Raw genomic sequence first — 17,572 nt, 5'->3', positions numbered from 1 at the left:
AAAAAAAAAAAAAAGGCATAGGATAAGAACACAAATAGTGAGACGCAAGTGTAAAACGTGTTTAAAAATTTTACTTTAATTTAATTATTTCAAATTAAATAATTTAAATTAAATATCATAAACTAAGATTAAATTAATAAAATTTTATGTTATGAAGAACATAAAAATATTATAATTCTTCGGGTGGGTTGATTTGGATTTGGATTCGGGTTTGGGTTCATCAATTTCGAGTTCAAGGTGAGATTTTTTTAATAAATAATATTTATGTTTCAACTCGACTAATCCGAATGGACACTAGAAAGACAAGCTCATCAACACAACACAGCTTGATGTCTTGCCCCGATTTTGTACGCCAATCTCTATGGAAGATCTCGACAGCTGACTTTGGAGGCAGAGTTTTTTGCTACTGATGTTTGTTGGTTACTACTTGCAAGTACAAAGAGTGTGCGATCTGTAAGTTCAGCTCATCATAATTTCAATTGTTAACACAGAAATAGCCAATTTCCCGCAGGTTAACGAGCGAGCACCAGCTGTGGCTCAACCACGACACCCTCCTTTTGCGCAACCTAAAGGACTCCCTCTTCCTTGCTCTGTAACTCAAGGGGTGGTTTACGGGTTAAACACTGATCTCTGGATTTCATGAATGACAAGACACTGTCAAATTTGACCAGCCCATCAATCAATGACAAGACATTGTCAAATTTGACCAGCCCATCAATCAATGACAAGACATTGTGATCCTTTCCAATTCTCCTCTCAAAAAAGCAGAGGACGAGCTTGAACCAATGGACAGGCCATTGGACAGATTGAAACTCAAACGCCATTACAGCCTCCGAAACCTGAAAATTGCGAGCAAAATTGACCAATTTGAAATTGTTGGATTCGTGGCTGTTTCAATTGCTTATCTTCCGAGGTGTACATGAACCCGTCGCAGCCGATTCCTGACCAACCAAAACTTCCCTCGCAAGTATCTTACTCTGTACGCTCCGAAATCCCGCCTCTTAATCTTCTCCAAATTTCGAAATCCTTATTTAAACGCTGCACTCTTCGATTCACATTTCATCGTCTTCTCTGGTTGTATATTGTTCATCGTTACTGGCCAACATGCATGAAGAACCCCTCCTCGCCCCCAACCCAGATCGATTCTGCATGTTCCCAATTCAGTACCCTCAAATCTGGGAAATGTACAAGAAAGCTGAAGCCTCCTTCTGGACGGCGGAGGAAGTCGATTTGTCCCAGGATGTCCGCCACTGGGACGCCCGTACTGCTGACGAGAAGCATTTCATCAAACACGTGCTCGCGTTCTTCGCCGCATCCGACGGCATCGTCTTGGAGAACCTTGCGGGTCGATTCATGAAGGAGGTCCAGATCTCGGAGGCTCGGGCCTTTTACGGCTTCCAGATCGCCATCGAGAACATCCACTCCGAGATGTACAGCCTCCTGCTCGAGACTTACATAAAAGATTCCGCCGAGAAGAACCTGATCTTCCACGCGATCGAAACCGTCCCCTGCGTCGAAACGAAGGCCAAGTGGGCCCTCCGCTGGATCGACGGGTCGGAATCATTCGCGGAGAGAATAGTGGCCTTCGCTTGTGTTGAAGGTATATTCTTCTCCGGAAGCTTCTGCGCCATATTCTGGCTCAAGAAGCGCGGGATAATGCCGGGACTGACTTTCTCGAACGAGCTGATCTCCAGAGACGAAGGGTTGCACTGCGACTTCGCCTGCTTGCTATACAGTCTACTGAAAATGAAGCTGAGCGAGGAGAGAGTGAAAGGGATCATCGCAGACGCAGTGGACATCGAGAGGGAATTCGTGTGCGACGACCTTCCCTGCGCACTGGTGGGTATGAACGCGGATTTGATGAGCCAATACATAGAGTTCGTGGCAGATAGGTTGTTGAATGCTCTGGGATATGGAAAGCTCTACCATGTGCAGAACCCGTTCGATTGGATGGAGCTGATTAGCCTGCAAGGAAAGACAAATTTCTTCGAGGAAAGAGTGGGGGAGTATCAAAAGGCATCGATTATGTCTAGTTTGAATGGAAATGGGGTTACCCATGTTTTCAAACTGGATGAGGATTTCTAGTTTGTTCCAAGAAATAACTTTGTGTTACCAATGAATTAGTTAGTGTTCTTGGATTCAATTTTTACGCTAAATCTTTGATGTAAATTGGCTTGGTTCTACTTTGAATTTCAATTTAACTAAAATGTTTGTAATAGTTGCACCATTACATGGATTATTGGAATTTTATCACCGGACGGGCTGTATTTTTTCCTTCTTTGTGCAATGTAGGATCTTAAATTTTGAATATAATCTTATTTTTCCTTTTTTAAACATAATATATATAATCATTTTGCTATTTTCTTTGTTTGCAGTGTTGGTATTTAAGATTGATTTAGCTTAAAAACAATTTCCAATTGCTTTTCTATTTTGATTCTATTTTTTTTTTGGTCAGAAAGGTACATAAATCTTGAATCGAGATTAAAATGGAGATTACTATGCAAAATTATATTTTAAACAAAACACTTTATAATCAGAAATTCCGAAACTTACTCACATTCAACACTGATCGACAGCATAGATCTAAACGCAGAATTACCAGCAACTTCTATGAAGATTCACGTATTGTGCAAAAGAAGAGATGAAGTGTATACAAATATGCATTCTCAAATGCCACCTTGAAGCAGTCCCCAAAAACTTGTTACTTCAGACACTCGAATTCAAATTTTAAATCGCCTGCATAAACTTTAATCTCTAATCTCTAACTTTTAAGATATGCTAAAGCTTTCATAAAAAGAAAACTCTACTAAACAAGAAATGAGTGCCCGGAGTTCCCTAATGAAGCAAGCCGGAATTGAGCTTTTCTACTACAACCATGAGCGACGAATTTCCTTGACAAATTTCTTTCAGTAGCTGCACTCTTTTATCAATCCCAGAGATATAATGGGGTGAGTCAAACTCTGACATGATCATGGCCTTTTTTTTGTACTCTATTAATTTCAACAGCATGCCCTGTCAACAAATTGAAACAAATATAGAATCACGTTGCAAGTAAATACACACGAGACACAAAGCATATTCTTATTTTTCCCATTAGGAAGGTGACAGTGCCTTCTTTCCTCCTTTCATTATCAGAAGTGTAAAGTTCCATTAGTAGTCAAACAGCTATCATACCTCATGTTGCTGTTTGTGAGAATAATCTCGCAACAGAAATTTTACAAGCTTATTGCGCAGTGAGAGCATATCACCAGCAAGATTCTGAAAAATGAAACATGAAAGATGGTGCAGAACCAGCGAATATGCAGCTGAATTCCGGGTTGCTGCTTTGTCGAGAGCACCAGAGACCCATGATTTAACATAAGCTTCCAAAATCCTCTCATCATCCTGCACACAAGTTAACTGCATGAGTTCTATTTGTGTAAGAAACAATCTTCAAACAACGATTTGAAGCAGGAACAAAATCCACAACTGGTTTAATAACTGTAACTATGGCTGACAATCAATTGCAATTTAACTTTTGCAAGTTCTCTTTCTCCTTCACAACCAACTCATGAATTTCTTTGGAATATCAACAATCAGAAGAAATTTTCAGGACTCCTTTCAACACTAGCCCTTTGAATAATATAATTCAACCTTTAATGGCAGGCAAGGTGTCCTTGTCTAAACAAATCTCTGATGGGAGATGTTGGTTGTGCTTTGTAGAAAGAATTTAAAATACTTTTAACCAGCAAATGAATGAGAAAAGATTAACAATTCTTGAAAAACAATGAATAAAAAATGTTACTAGTTTTCACTATTGTCCATACAAATCCAACAATATCATATCTTGATATCCAAATGATTTTCGAAAACCTTAGGAAATGGTAACTATCAGAAGCTTTTACAAATTCCATACTGTCTCCCATTTTTTGCATGCTGCCTCTGATTTTTTTCTAGATAATAATTAATTTAACATTCTTATAATATAATAGATCGAACAAAGGAGTTTGCAGGTAATACCTCAACTGGTTCAAGATAGCTCTCAGCCTTTGTTAAGCATTGATCCAGAGGAGGTAAAAGTTCAAGAACACGAGCATTAGACAATGTGTTCCAAGTCGTAAGTCTTACAGAAGTTTCAACAGATCGATTTAAATATATCGCAACTTGTCGACCAAATATGATGTCACCGTAAGATTCAGCAGCAAATTGCTCTACCAAAATTTCAATAAAAGTAGAGTAATTCTCATGTATATCTGACTCAAATTTAAGGGGCTCCACAACCAAGTTATCACTCAAATTAGAAAAAAGTTTATCATCAAGGATTTCACCATAGACTTTCTGTAAACTTTCATAAATATCCCGGCTCTTTTCATCCTCAAGAACATACATTCCAAAAAGTAATACCACAGACAATGCGTGCAGTTTCCAAACAACTGGGACGGATTTAACAGGGGAGAAGGCCTCGGAGGTACTGAAAGCAGGGATTGCTTCAATACATAAGAGAAAAAAGAGTCCGCCTTTGGTAACTTCAATTGAGTTGTGAGATGCACAAGGATTTGCATTTTTCTCAAGATGAATGGTGGATATTGCACTGAGAAACCAATGTGCCGGAAGATGCAATCTCTGGTAAGCCCACTCCATCATCAAGGAAGTTGACTCTTGAATTATCATGTTTGGTGGATCAACATCTTCATGAATGGTCTCCAAACAATGACCACCTTTCTTTGTTTTGTGGCTAAAATGATTGGTTTCTTTCTTGGATTTTAACTTCTTTTTTGCACTTAGCCACCTGTTTTTGAAGTGAGCAGTCAAAACATTAGCTAATAACAGGTAATCCTCTTCTTCATAATTCCACCCAAAGGGCTTAAATCCTTTTCTAAGACACAGAAACTGGCGGATACCGAAATCTAGATGCTTTAGAACAGGAACCTGAAACATGAAATTCAGAAGCTTATAAAAAACAGAACTATTCCCTGGACCCACAATCAAACTAGCTGCAAGGGTGCAATTTATACTTTGCATTAAACACCCCATCTCGTCAGCATCCAATAAATCTTTTGCAGTAGAAATTTCGAAAACTTTGAGTAAGTAAGTAAACAATCTGGCATCTTGCTGAGCCAACAGAGTTTTCAAGGACCAATATCCTCCACCAGAAGCACCCCATCCCACACCCACTCCAGGAGCAGGGCCACCTCTGCCAAATACCTCAATAGGATGCATACTTTGACATTCATTGATGATTAATGTCATCAAAGTTGTCAGCGTACCTCTCACTTCAACCATAGATGACTTGAGTATCCCATCAGCAAGAACTTTTTCGTCCCTCGACAGAATCAAGTACTTGGATAATGCCTCATGACTTTTAAGGTTTGCATGCTGGATCAATTTATCAATAGAAGCAACTACTTGGATCAATCCTTGAAGGCAACATGTAGAATATATTGCTATCTCTTGTCTGTTTCTCAGTCTCAAATGAAATAAATGCTCCAAAACAGAACCATTAATATTACATTCTCCAAAAAAACCCATGTATCCGTTTCTGATGATTGCAAACCCAATCTTCGGGACGAACTCTGGAATCCATGGCAAATTTCCATTTGGCAAACCAGTAGTATCCACTGGGATCACAGCTTTGAGCACACTTGAAAGAATTCTTAAAACAGATGAAATGACTTGTAGCAAGGAATTTACTTCTGGATCCTGCAAACTGCGATAACCTCCATCTTTAGCTTGGAGGCCAAAGAATCCAGATACATATGGAATGGTTTTGACATGTATCCACTCAAGGGCATGATCAATGATAGGGCCCATGTGACTCCAAGACAAAGACTCTGTATCTTGAGTAGTATTCTCCACCGTTTCATGCATGACAGAGTAGAAATTTGGAAGTCTAGCAACTAAAACATCGAGCAGAAGATAAACTTCCTTTGTGATGGCGAAACATTCACTCATCATGTCATTTTCAATTAGCAGCTCAACATTAGGTACACTCAACCATATACATATTGAAGCAAATAGGTCGGAAAAGTCAGAAATGCAATATCCATATCTAACGCAAACCTTCCAAAAACGCAACTGCTCAACCAGCAAAGCAGACGAATATTTGCCGACCTCTTTGCCAGATTTAATCAAATGATCTAGAGAAAATGAATATCTGTACAAGTGCCAAGTCACCTGGCGAAAAATTCCATTCTTTATGAATGTTAAGCAACTCTTCTTCTCAAAACAAGCCAATACCTTCAAAGCACCAACCGAGGAATTAAAAAGGGTTTTTGTGTGATCAAATATAGAAAAAATAAATACAAGATAGATAACACATTGAGAAGAGGAACATAAGGTTGAAACATTAGAGAGGCAGTTTGAACCTTTATAAGCTTAACAATTTTTATCTTGCAAGGGTTAATTTCCATATGTTCTTTCAGGGTAAACCTGTTGGCAACTGTCTGAACAAGCCTTTCGCAGTTCATTATCGCAGCAGCACATGTTGGGGAGTGCCTTGCTATTGCAATCAATATAGAAATTAAGCATTCTTCCAACGGGGCAGAAGGATCTGTCTGGCATCATAAGAGTTGATAATTCATTTTAGAGACAGCAAACTTTATTACTCATTTGCACAGTAAAATCACCTAATGAGAAGTCAAAACTTAAAAGTTTACCTCTATGAGATAGCAAATCCTTGGAAGAATTCCCATCCTAATTAGACCAGCAGCAATATCTTGCCCCGCAACAACTAGATCATCCTGAATAGTACGCTCACCTGCGGGTTCATCACCCGATTCTTCACCAATAAAATCAATATTAGAAGGCTTGGCACTATACTTCCAAAAGCCACCACGAAGAAACCCAACATTAATATCCGGCCTACTTCTAAATACAGGAGCAGTAAAAACATCATTTGAATGAGTTGAAGCATTCTGAAATAAAGATATCATCAGTTTATGAAGATAAACTAAAATACAGGGAGGGAAATCCACTTTTCAAGAAATGTAATTCCACCTCTGAGATATCAAATATGATTTCGTTCATGTCACAGCTCAGTGCACACTGAATCGCTTTGGCACAAGCAAGAATTACCGAGTTGTGATTATCATCGAGAGACATTCTACAAAGTAGCACATATCAGAAAGCATCATCGAAATAATTCAACCATACTTTTATAAAAAAAATGAAAGAAAAAGGAAATTGACATTTAGACAGAGAACCGTTAATGTTCACCTATTTCTGAATAGTACAATTCCACCTATTTCTGAATATTACAATTCCAATTTACACATAATATAACTTAGGAGGCCATTAACAAATTAAGAGTTATGATTGAAATAAAAAATTTCATAATAATATAATGAACTTGCTCTTTTAGAAACTAAAGCAGTACCAACTCTGAATAAAATTATATAAAGATGAAGCGCTTGTGAAATAGCTGGTTCATAAAATTAGTTCAATGAAAGAATTAAACTGCATGCTTTCAAATGAACCAGACACCAAAAAACAAAACCAAAGCCAATAGTTCACTATATGCTGATTAAAAGGAAGTAATTAAGTTAATATAAATAAGCACATAGTTATGATGCACTGAAGGTCTACCTTAAAGATAAAGCGAGCTCTGGTTCGGGGCCAAGAGCAAAAGCCCAGATAGCCTCCCAGTCATCAAAAGAGTAAGCATCAGCTGAGTTAGAAGTAAAACTAAATTGATTCTGACAGATGCTGAAAATTGCCCGACCAAGCACAGCTGCAATCAAATGTAAAGCCAAAGTGCGTTGCCCAGGGACCTGAAATATATGCATGAAAAGCATGTCAATATACCATGGAATGGGTGTTGTTTGGTTGTTCCCAAAAAAAATATATAAGTAAAAGTGAGGTGCCAAGATTAAATTTTGCTAACCACACTTCTAGTTAGAGCAACTGCTTCCGTTATAGTGTAACCAGCAGCACCAGGATCACCTTCAGTTCGAAGGAAATCGCGCTCAGAGACAGTATCTGCGCTGTACCCATTTTGAGACAATGTATTACCTATGATAAGATAAAATTGTAAACCACCACAAAAAAATAAATAAATAAAATTAATATAAATTTACTGGTCCGTCATATATAATTGCATAAAGTTGGAGGGGTGTTGGGAGGGACTTCTGTCATACAAAGGAAGTTTCAATAGAATTAGAAAAGACTTCAATTAAAGTGTGCAGCGCATCATGTCACATCATCATCACAATGTCATATCTCAAATCTCACTTGACCTACCAACTTCAACAAGCGTCTGTTGTTCTCGTTTAAGAATGCTGATTTTACAAAACCATGTCATCTACAACCATAGGTACCTCGTGCTTCAAACTTAAGGATGAGATGCTAACAATTAATTATAATATAAAGGACAGCATAAACAAGAAAATTATCTGAGTGATTTAACAAAATCCATGTTGTAGTTTTTTGGCTTACGCTGTTCATATGGTCCATCTTTGAATTTTCTTAGCCACGTAATGTGTAGCGTTTCATTGATATTAAGCCAAATAATTTTCTTTTTTCAGTGGCAATATATAAACTCAATTACTCATAAACATATAAAAACTCAGGAATCGACCATATTGTGCAATAATGTATTCACATTATAACAACCAAAAAGGTGGGTTAAGTTTTGTTCTGCAGGCTTAGAGCTTACCAGCGTCGTCAATTATATTACTGTCAATCATATTCCCATCCAAGGAAAATCTCAAATTCTGGACATGCTCCACTCTTTTACTCCAACCATTCCACAAACTATGATCCTTTTTATCCATATATTGGGTAACTTTATTTTCTTTGGAAGTAGATTTGTCTCCAGGAACTTCTCTCTCGTGCTTATGAGAGTTACTGAAATCAAAGTTTACCGATACGTTAGATGACTTTTCCGCATATTGACCACTAACAGTTTCACCACCGGTGGCTGTGTCTGACAAAGAAAACTTCAGCTTATTTGCTTTCTCTTGGCTCCTTCTTTTAAGGGCTTTAATCAAATCTGGACTCAACTTTGTCATTATTTCAGCTTGTGCCTCCGCAATCTCATCAGCAGACATCTTTAACAACCGAGCACGATTCTCTGCATCAATCTGACTCTCAAGACTGTTCCCACCAACCTGGGTTGCGTCAAGGAATTCATCATCAGTAGCCATCTGGAATGGATCTTTAATATTCCCGGGCGTGTCATTCAAGAGAGATGGAGACATGTCATTCGCAGTAAATTGCTCTACTTCACGACTATTGTAAGAAGTATGGCATAGCTTTTCCTCCATATCATAAATCTGTGCCCCAATGTTGTCACAAGATACTTCATTCACTTTATTGCTAACTCTCAAAGGATTTGAGTTACTTTTGTTTCCCTTCCAATGACGCAGAGAGCTGCCATCATTTTTCAGAATACCCTGCCACCTTTTCAGATCTAAACTTCTCTTTTCCTTTCTTTGTACTGGATTGGCCACATTAGCAGTCAGGTCACTCCCATTGAAATCTTCCTCACCGTCCATGCACAAATCAAAATCATCATCATTGTTAACCTTAAATTTTCCAACTTTTGGAGCCCAATGCTGTAAAGAAAAATATGCCAAATTAATGATTTTGTTTACTGGTAAAACGTTGAAACAAAAACTGTGCAAACAATGAAAACACAAAGACAAATTCTCTCCCGTTATAAGTTGACAACGCATGCATCTACAGCTCAAGAATAACTTGTTCAGTGATGAGTCGTGAACAATGAATGACACACGATAAAAATCTGAAAACCCGGAAAAGCCATAGTAGCAGTAAAGGAGTCAGGAACATAAATAGGCACGCATACCGGGCCGTGAGAGCGGTGACGGGCCACCGGAAAAGACAGAACACTGGGGTGAGGGGCGGAAGGCGGTGTCATAGGCCTAGTTTGCTGGTTGTCTGAGAAGCCCTTTTCAACAATGCCACCGACCAGCATCCCGGCGTCATCTTCAATTACGTGGATTGGGGTTACTCCTAATATTTTGGATTTTCGGTTTTTGGTTCCTTCCATTTCCTCTTTCTTCACTGTTAGTTAAGTTTATGTCGTGAAGTAACCTACGATGTCCGACTGCAAGCGGTTGACTGTTTGCTTGAGAAATTCGTTTTCCAAGTCAGGTGAGAGCATCCCAGTCAATCCCAAGCTTCGGCGAGTATTTACGAGCGGAGTTATCACGACATTCAGAAAATTAAAGAATGGGCCCAACAGAAATGGGCCAAAACCCAAACGTGGTTTTTCCAGAATTGGGCCTAACTGTTCTTCTTTCTTTTAAGCAACAACTTTAAAAAAAAAATCTTAAGCTGAAAAATGTATGAAGGCCAATTACAGGTTAGCATATGATATTTTTCTTAATGACTTCTTGCATTCTATATTTTATTTTTTAATGTAATTCATAAATTATTTTTCCAAAATTTTTAATGATTTTTTTCTTATTTTATTTTTAAAAAAACCCCTCAACTTTGTCATTCCATGAAATGATATTTGAATTATAAAGATAGTCTCTGCGACTGTTTTGGACGAATAAGCTTGAAGAAGGTATAAAAAAAAATTGGAACGAGCAGCTTTATTAACGAGGAAGAAAAGAGAAGAATATGCGATGAAAATAAATTGGAAATATAACTTGCACAATAATTGGAGCGAAATTAATCATGTTAGAAGTTAAAGTTAATTTTTTAAAGAAAAACAGATTGGGTAATACACAATTTAATATAAATTCAACATATAATTGTCGACAAGGGGTTGACGTCTTGCGATTTATTGGTCTCAGGTTCGAGTCATGTTAATTAGGAGTAGTTTTCCTAATTTATTTAGATAGATTCAGTTTTTTATTTGTTCGACATAAACTAGTATTAGGTTCAGGTTCAATTCTCATCAATAGTGGAATCAATTGGGATGATAAATCAGTCTGTATAAGGCGTTTGAACTAAAAATGGTGTTATAGAGGAACAATAAAATCCAAGCTCATTTTCATGCTTCAGTGCATAGCAAGGAACAATAATCTCTTACTGTATATTAAATTTCTTTTTAATATCATGTTTTATTTTTATTTTACTATATATTAATAAAATGTCAAATTTTTAATTCAAAGAGCATGTAGCTCAGTGGATATGACTTTTTTTTTTTTTTTGTACAACAGATAATAATAGAGTTTATTCCTTACACCACCAACCCTCTCATTCTATTTGTTTTTTTTCTTTCATTTTTCTTTTAAATTCATTGATTCAAATTACATTGTAACCCTTCACTATTTTTCACAATTATGATATGATCCTCATTTCAATATAAACAAAAAACATTGCATAAGCACACAACGCACGCCAAAGATCACTAGTATATAAAATGATGGAAGAGTTTATACCAGAAATGACACATCAGGTATATTTTAATTTAAAATAATTAATTGATCGTCTGGTAGAACTCATCCACGTATTTTTATTTTGAATTCAGAGAATCTTATATTAAAACAGATTGTGAGTATGAACTTAAATATAGTCTTATAATTTCTCTCAAAAAATATCTCTTCCAAAAAAGTATGATCAAACATATATTATCAGGGCCGGTCCTAGGCTTTGAAGGGTCCCGTGCCAAAAAAAATGGGGCCCTTTGTATTTATATAAAACTAATAATAAAACCAATGATATAAAGATAATATCATTATTCGATCATATAAATTAATATCTATAATTAAAAAATATTAAATTCCGCTTTGTTAATAATCAGTATCGTCACATCGTAGAAAAAGAAAAATATATTATATTACGATTAACTGTGAAAAACCGATCTTCTTGCATTTTTATCAGTAAAGTCATCAATCATTTTTATATTACGATTAACTGTTGAAAATATTATTTCTCCATATAGATATGAAACTATATCTTTCTAGGTAGTGAATATCCGGACATAAAGAGTTGATATCCAATTACTTTAATACCAAAGAATGAAGAAAACCAGTGCATTAAGCATTGTTCAAAGAAATAAATTGAGCATATTTCTTTTTGTTGTCAAAGAATACACACAGATTACTAAAACAAATAGAAAGCCCAAGGATTAAGAAACGGTAAGATGAAGATAATTTGAGGTGCCCGGTTGCCCGGTTACTGCCCACTATTAAATTTTAAAAAATTTTAAGATAAAATCCAAAGCTCAAATATCTAACCCAATATATCCCAATTGGAGCCCTATCCAGCTTTGAGTCTTGTGCGGTGGCCCCATATTGACCACCCAGACAAAAATAAAAAATATCAAAAACACACTTCTTTTTTTTTTTTTTTCTAAAAGAATGGTTATTTAATATGTAGTGCTAACAATCAAAATTTCGAGAATGCATAAATAAGTCGCATTGGATTTCAAAAGGACACACATATTCCTCTCGATGCATGAAGTATTAAAAATTTGTACGAATGAGATCGGCGCATAGAACATAATACATACACATATATTTATGCACGCATGTCATAAAACAAACTTTCCAAGATTTTGTTATTGAAAGAACGCCGCCACCACCGCCACCACCACTTATTTATTTATTTTTTTATTAAATGAACACGTCACATGCATAATCAGTACTATGGACGAGTAGATCATTATTTCTTAATAATGAGATTCTGCGATAAATTTATTTGTCCAGGTCAAACTATAACTTAGTTGGATGAACATTGATTCGTAATCTCACTTTAAGTTTCTGCAGCAACATACATGTCATATCTGATTCAGACAAAGCACACAAAAAAACAAACCATGCACAACTCATAGCTAGCGTTATCTTCATCTTCAATACTTGATCGCCACGACTATTTTCCAATCCAAGTTTTTACCATATTCAAGAAAATTCTTCGTATCTATGTCTTCAATACTCTCCTTGTTATTCTTCCCACTTCTCTGCTTCTTGAGCTTTGTAATATTTGTTCGGTGTAGATTCAAGTGTAGCCGGAAACTACTTAGTTCAGCTGGTCCAACTTCATATCCAGCTATTGGATGCCTGATTTCCTTCTACAAGAATCGTCATCGCTTGCTAGATTGGTACACAGACATGTTATCCGTGTCCCAGACACAGACGATTGTTGTCTCCAGGTTTGGGGCTCCACGAACTATAGTAACCTCAAACCCCATAAATGTGGAGTACATGCTGAAAAGAAACTTCAGCAACTATCCCAAAGGAAAGCCTTTCACTGAAATTCTTGCAGATTTTCTGGGAAAAGGGATATTCAATGTCGACGGTGACCTGTGGTACAAGCAGCGTCAGCTTGTTGTTCATGAGTTCAGCGCTCAATCTATTAGATATTACCCAGAGAATTTGTTGAAAGAAGAGCTGGAAAAGAAGTTGATGCCGGTGCTAGAATCTGCTTCTGATAGTGATGACAAAAAAGCAGTGGATTTGCAAGATTTGTTGAGGAGGCTAGCTTTTGACTTGGTGTGTAAGGTTTCTTTAGGGTTTGATCCTTGTTGCTTGGATCAATGTTCCTTGGAAGCACCACATCCGATTATCGAAGCCTTTGATGTTGCTTCGGAGGTGTGTGCAAGAAGAGGTGCGGCTCCATTGCCAGCTATGTGGAAGGTTAAGAGGTTATTTAGTATTGGGTCGGAGAAAAGACTTAAAGAGGCCATGGGTAGAATCCATTCATTTATAGCAAACGTGATTCATGATAAGAAGACGAAGAATTCATCAGGTAACGATCTTTTGTCGAAAATGGGGTTGAATAGAGAAGAAGAGGAGTTTATGATGGATACAGTAATAAGCTTCATTATGGCAGGAAGGGATACAACATCAGCCGCCATGACCTGGCTTTTCTATTTACTCTCATGCCATCCTGACGTAGAAAAGGAGCTGGTGAGGGAGATAGAATTTGTTAACCAGGATCAAGAATTATCGAAATATGAATCCCTCAAAAATTTGAGACTGTTAAAGGCGTGCATTAATGAGTCGATGAGGCTTTTCCCGCCTGTTGCATGGGACTCCAAGCATGCCATCGCTAATGATTTGTTGCCAGATGGCACTCAAATCCGGACTGGAGATAGAGTAACCTATTTCCCTTATGGTATGGGGAGGATGGAGAGTTTGTGGGGTCCGGATAGGCTCGACTTTAAGCCGGAAAGATGGATTAGTGAAATGGAAGAAGGTAGAGTTACGGTGCTGAAGAACATCAGTCCTTATAAATATCCTGGCCTGCCTGGGCAGGGAAATGGCATTCATTCAAATGAAATATGTGGTGGCTTCGATTCTTAAGCGGTTCAGAATCAGACCAGCGAGCATGGTCACGCCGGTCTTCGTGCCACTCCTCACAGCTCACATGGCCGGAGGATTTAACGTTTTTGTCTGCAGAAGACAATAGACTACAGCATATGGAACTTTTTATGAGCTTAGCGGATGAAGGTCCCGAGCCATTTTGAAATAGTCTTGTCTGGTACCCCTCCAGTTGTTGCATGGGGCAGCCATAGATAGAGACAGATCCCTTGGGCACAGAAAAATGAAAGCTATAATGATCTTGTCGATTAAATAATCAATGTGGCGCCGCACGACTGGCCAAACGAAGTCGACCGCATATCATCTTTTGTTATTATACGGGGAATGGATGTGTGCAGTATAATAATTAGCAACTTGCAATAGTATCTGTAAAGGTATACATAAGATTTTTCAAGTAGAAGTGTGAAGTCAATATAATGCCAGTTATTAATATATATTGTTGGGTATTCATACATCGAAAAGGAGTTCAATTGATTTGGTTAAAATTTCAACTTTTCCGACACCGATTGTTATTAGACTCCACAATATTTGGCCGGTCATCATGTTATTAATATATATTGTTGGGTATTCATACATCGAAAAGGAGTTCAATTAATGTACGTACGTTGCACGTAGGAAACATATGTTGAAATAATTAAAATTTTAAATAAAATTAATTAACTCAACAAAAAATAATGATAATAGTATTGTAAATTTTGACAATTCTTGTTAATTATCATATGTAACTAATTTGAAAAAAAAATAAACATATTTTTTAAATTTTCAAAAAAATTTGGAATACTAAAATTTTTCTCATATCTTTTTTTTTCATATTGTTTTCTTTTGTTATTTGTCATATTCTCTTAATAATGCATATATTTTATTACAATATTCAATTATTACAATTTTTTTTGACAATTAATGATATGCAATTTTTTATTTACAATGTTGTTTGATTATTATTCTTTTTCATGTAAATTGACAACAATTTCTACTGGATGCTTTTACTTTCTTAGTCACCTTTAATTTATTAGACACTTATATTTGATAACATATAAACTACACATTATTATTAGGGGTGAGCAAAATTTCGATTAAAGCGAATTAACCGACCGAACCGAGTCAATTCGGAAATTCGGTTTTCAAATTAAAAAATTCGGTTATATCTGTTAATTCGGTTCGGTTACGATTTTCAAAATTTTAAAATCGGCTAATCGAATTAACCGATAAAATAAATACTATTATTTATCAATTTTAATATATTTTTAAATTTTTACTTTTTAATTTTAAAATCAGCCATGATTCTAAAGAAAAATTTGTGATGTATGTGATTTTATTTTTTATGCAGTTGTGTAGACTGTAGTGTTAAAAAAATTACATATATAATTAAAGTTAAATCACGAATTTTTTTAAAACTAATCGGTTAATCCGGTCACCAACCGAATTAACCGATTTTAATTTGGTTCGATTTTCATCGGTTATGAAAATTAATTCGGTCGGTTCGGTTATTGCTAAATATTTCGATTCGATCTGATTATGACTAATTCGGTTCGGTCGGTAACAAAACCGACCGAATGCTCACCCCTAATCATTATAACAATCTATCATCACATAAAAAGTACTGATTGATTGATTTTAAAAAATATGGATTAAATGTTGTCATTTATTTACAATTTATAATAATAAATTTTTTGACAATAAATCATCTTTTTACTGACTCTTATGACACTTATTTTAATATATCATATCAACTCATAAGTATAATTAGCACAATCAAATTACTAATGTCATATTGATATTACCTTCAGAAAAATAATATATTTAATTTTTCTAATTGTTTAAATATCTTAACGGGAACATTTGTGTACTCTTATCTTGAGAAAAATTCATTGCATTTATAAAGTTTGAACGGTAAATATAACTTTATAGTATACATTTAATTTGAAAACTGAATTCATAGTATGTCAAACATTTCTTCCATTTTTATTTTTTTGTGTATCCCAAAAGATTTAATATTTTTTCTCTTTTATCTTCTCCAACTCACTGTAAAAAGTTTTAAAAAAATATTTATATCTAGAAAAATATTTTTATTTATTGTTTTTCTTGTGTATATATTTTGTTATATGTGAACATTTATTCTACTTCATTGTCTTAAATGTCATATATCTTTACTATATAATTTGTGTACATCGAAGATAAATAAGTTTATTTTTTATTTTTTTATTACCTGGACTTAGGTTGATATATTAATAAGTGATATACATAGATATAAGAATTTTTAAATTCAATTTATTCACAATGATTTTTCATAACAAAAGCCAACTCAAAATAATAAAATTTTGGATTCATAATTATTTTAAATATGATATAAAAATAATATGTTGAGATTTTTTTTTGACATTTTAGTTTCAAAATACAGTGATAAATTCATTTAGGTGCACTATTTCATTGTGGCAATTATAACTTTATTTAAATATCTTATTTCTCACTCAAGGATCAAAATTTTTTTATTTTTTATTTTGATTATCGACAAATCTAATATTTTATTTAAATGTTTTTGTTAATAATATTTACATGATTTTTATTTTGTATTTATCCAATTTGAAAGGGATAAATTATAATTCAATATATAATAATATTTGAAAACTGTAGAATGCTTCTAAATTTAAAAATCGAGTAACATGTAAGGGATCAATTCAAAACTAAAAGTTGATGCAACCTGTTTCTTCTAGCTTTACAATCAAATAATATAGGATCGAGCGTTTGTCGTTTTACCAAAAACTATAACTGATGGTAACTATGCAAGTCAAATCTTTAATTAAATCATACAACAGCTGAAGCGACTACCCATCGTGGACAATTATTGTACCAAACAATCTATCTCCTAATAATTGCACCAATTGCAATAAATGAAAATCAAAGTCGCGATCTTGGCTCTGATACCAATTGTAGGCTCAAGCGTATACTGTTACATCAAAACGTATAGATATTATTTTTAGTTTATCATCATAGTCTTTATTTCAATAAACACATTTTCGAATGTATGATGTTAAATTTAATATTTACATTAGATAATTATAGTATTAATTCTAACATTCTTTTTTTATTCTTCTCAATATATTACTTTTTATATTTTCAAAGATATTAATCTATTTATTATTGTATACAAAGTATAATAATTATTTGGTTAATTGATCATATTTAAGATTAAATGTTTAGAAAAAATTCTAATATATCTTTAAAGACCAATAGATGATGAAATTAAATTTGAAATCAAGAGAAAAATTAAGAAAATGTAGAACACTACAGTGCATAAACTTTCGCTTTGTACAGTGACAAAACATAAGGTGAGACCAAGTGAGATACTTATATATATG

At 35.1% G+C, this 17,572-nt stretch overlaps 2 protein-coding genes and 1 pseudogene across 2 annotated transcripts; 2 read left to right on the top strand and 1 right to left on the bottom strand.

Annotated features, from left to right (window-relative positions):
- The first annotated feature begins 324 nt into the window (after nt 1-324).
- Nucleotides 325-2,227, top strand: LOC140977522 (ribonucleoside-diphosphate reductase small chain). Its single transcript, XM_073442266.1, has one exon. The coding sequence runs from the start codon at nt 1,105-1,107 to the stop codon at nt 2,083-2,085; it is 981 nt and encodes a 326-aa protein (XP_073298367.1). The 5' UTR covers nt 325-1,104; the 3' UTR covers nt 2,086-2,227.
- A 432-nt stretch (nt 2,228-2,659) lies between these two features.
- LOC140976060 (transcriptional elongation regulator MINIYO-like) lies at nt 2,660-10,134 on the bottom strand. Its single transcript, XM_073439924.1, has 10 exons — nt 9,785-10,134; nt 8,633-9,533; nt 7,862-7,989; nt 7,564-7,748; nt 6,976-7,081; nt 6,636-6,893; nt 6,345-6,533; nt 4,000-6,216; nt 3,175-3,384; nt 2,660-3,012 (listed from the first exon to the last, which is right to left on the bottom strand). The coding sequence occupies exons 1-10, from the start codon at nt 9,986-9,988 to the stop codon at nt 2,836-2,838; spliced, it is 4,575 nt and encodes a 1,524-aa protein (XP_073296025.1). The 5' UTR covers nt 9,989-10,134; the 3' UTR covers nt 2,660-2,835.
- Nucleotides 10,135-12,668: 2,534 nt separating this feature from the next.
- Nucleotides 12,669-14,367, top strand: LOC140977868 (cytochrome P450 94B3-like; annotated as a pseudogene).
- Nucleotides 14,368-17,572: the final 3,205 nt, after the last annotated feature.

This window comes from Primulina huaijiensis, chromosome 5 (assembly GCF_012295235.1).
Source record: "Primulina huaijiensis isolate GDHJ02 chromosome 5, ASM1229523v2, whole genome shotgun sequence".
Taxonomy (NCBI): domain Eukaryota; kingdom Viridiplantae; phylum Streptophyta; class Magnoliopsida; order Lamiales; family Gesneriaceae; genus Primulina; species Primulina huaijiensis.
The sequence above is the reverse complement of the archived record's forward strand: the minus strand, read 5'-3'. Positions and strand labels throughout refer to the sequence as shown.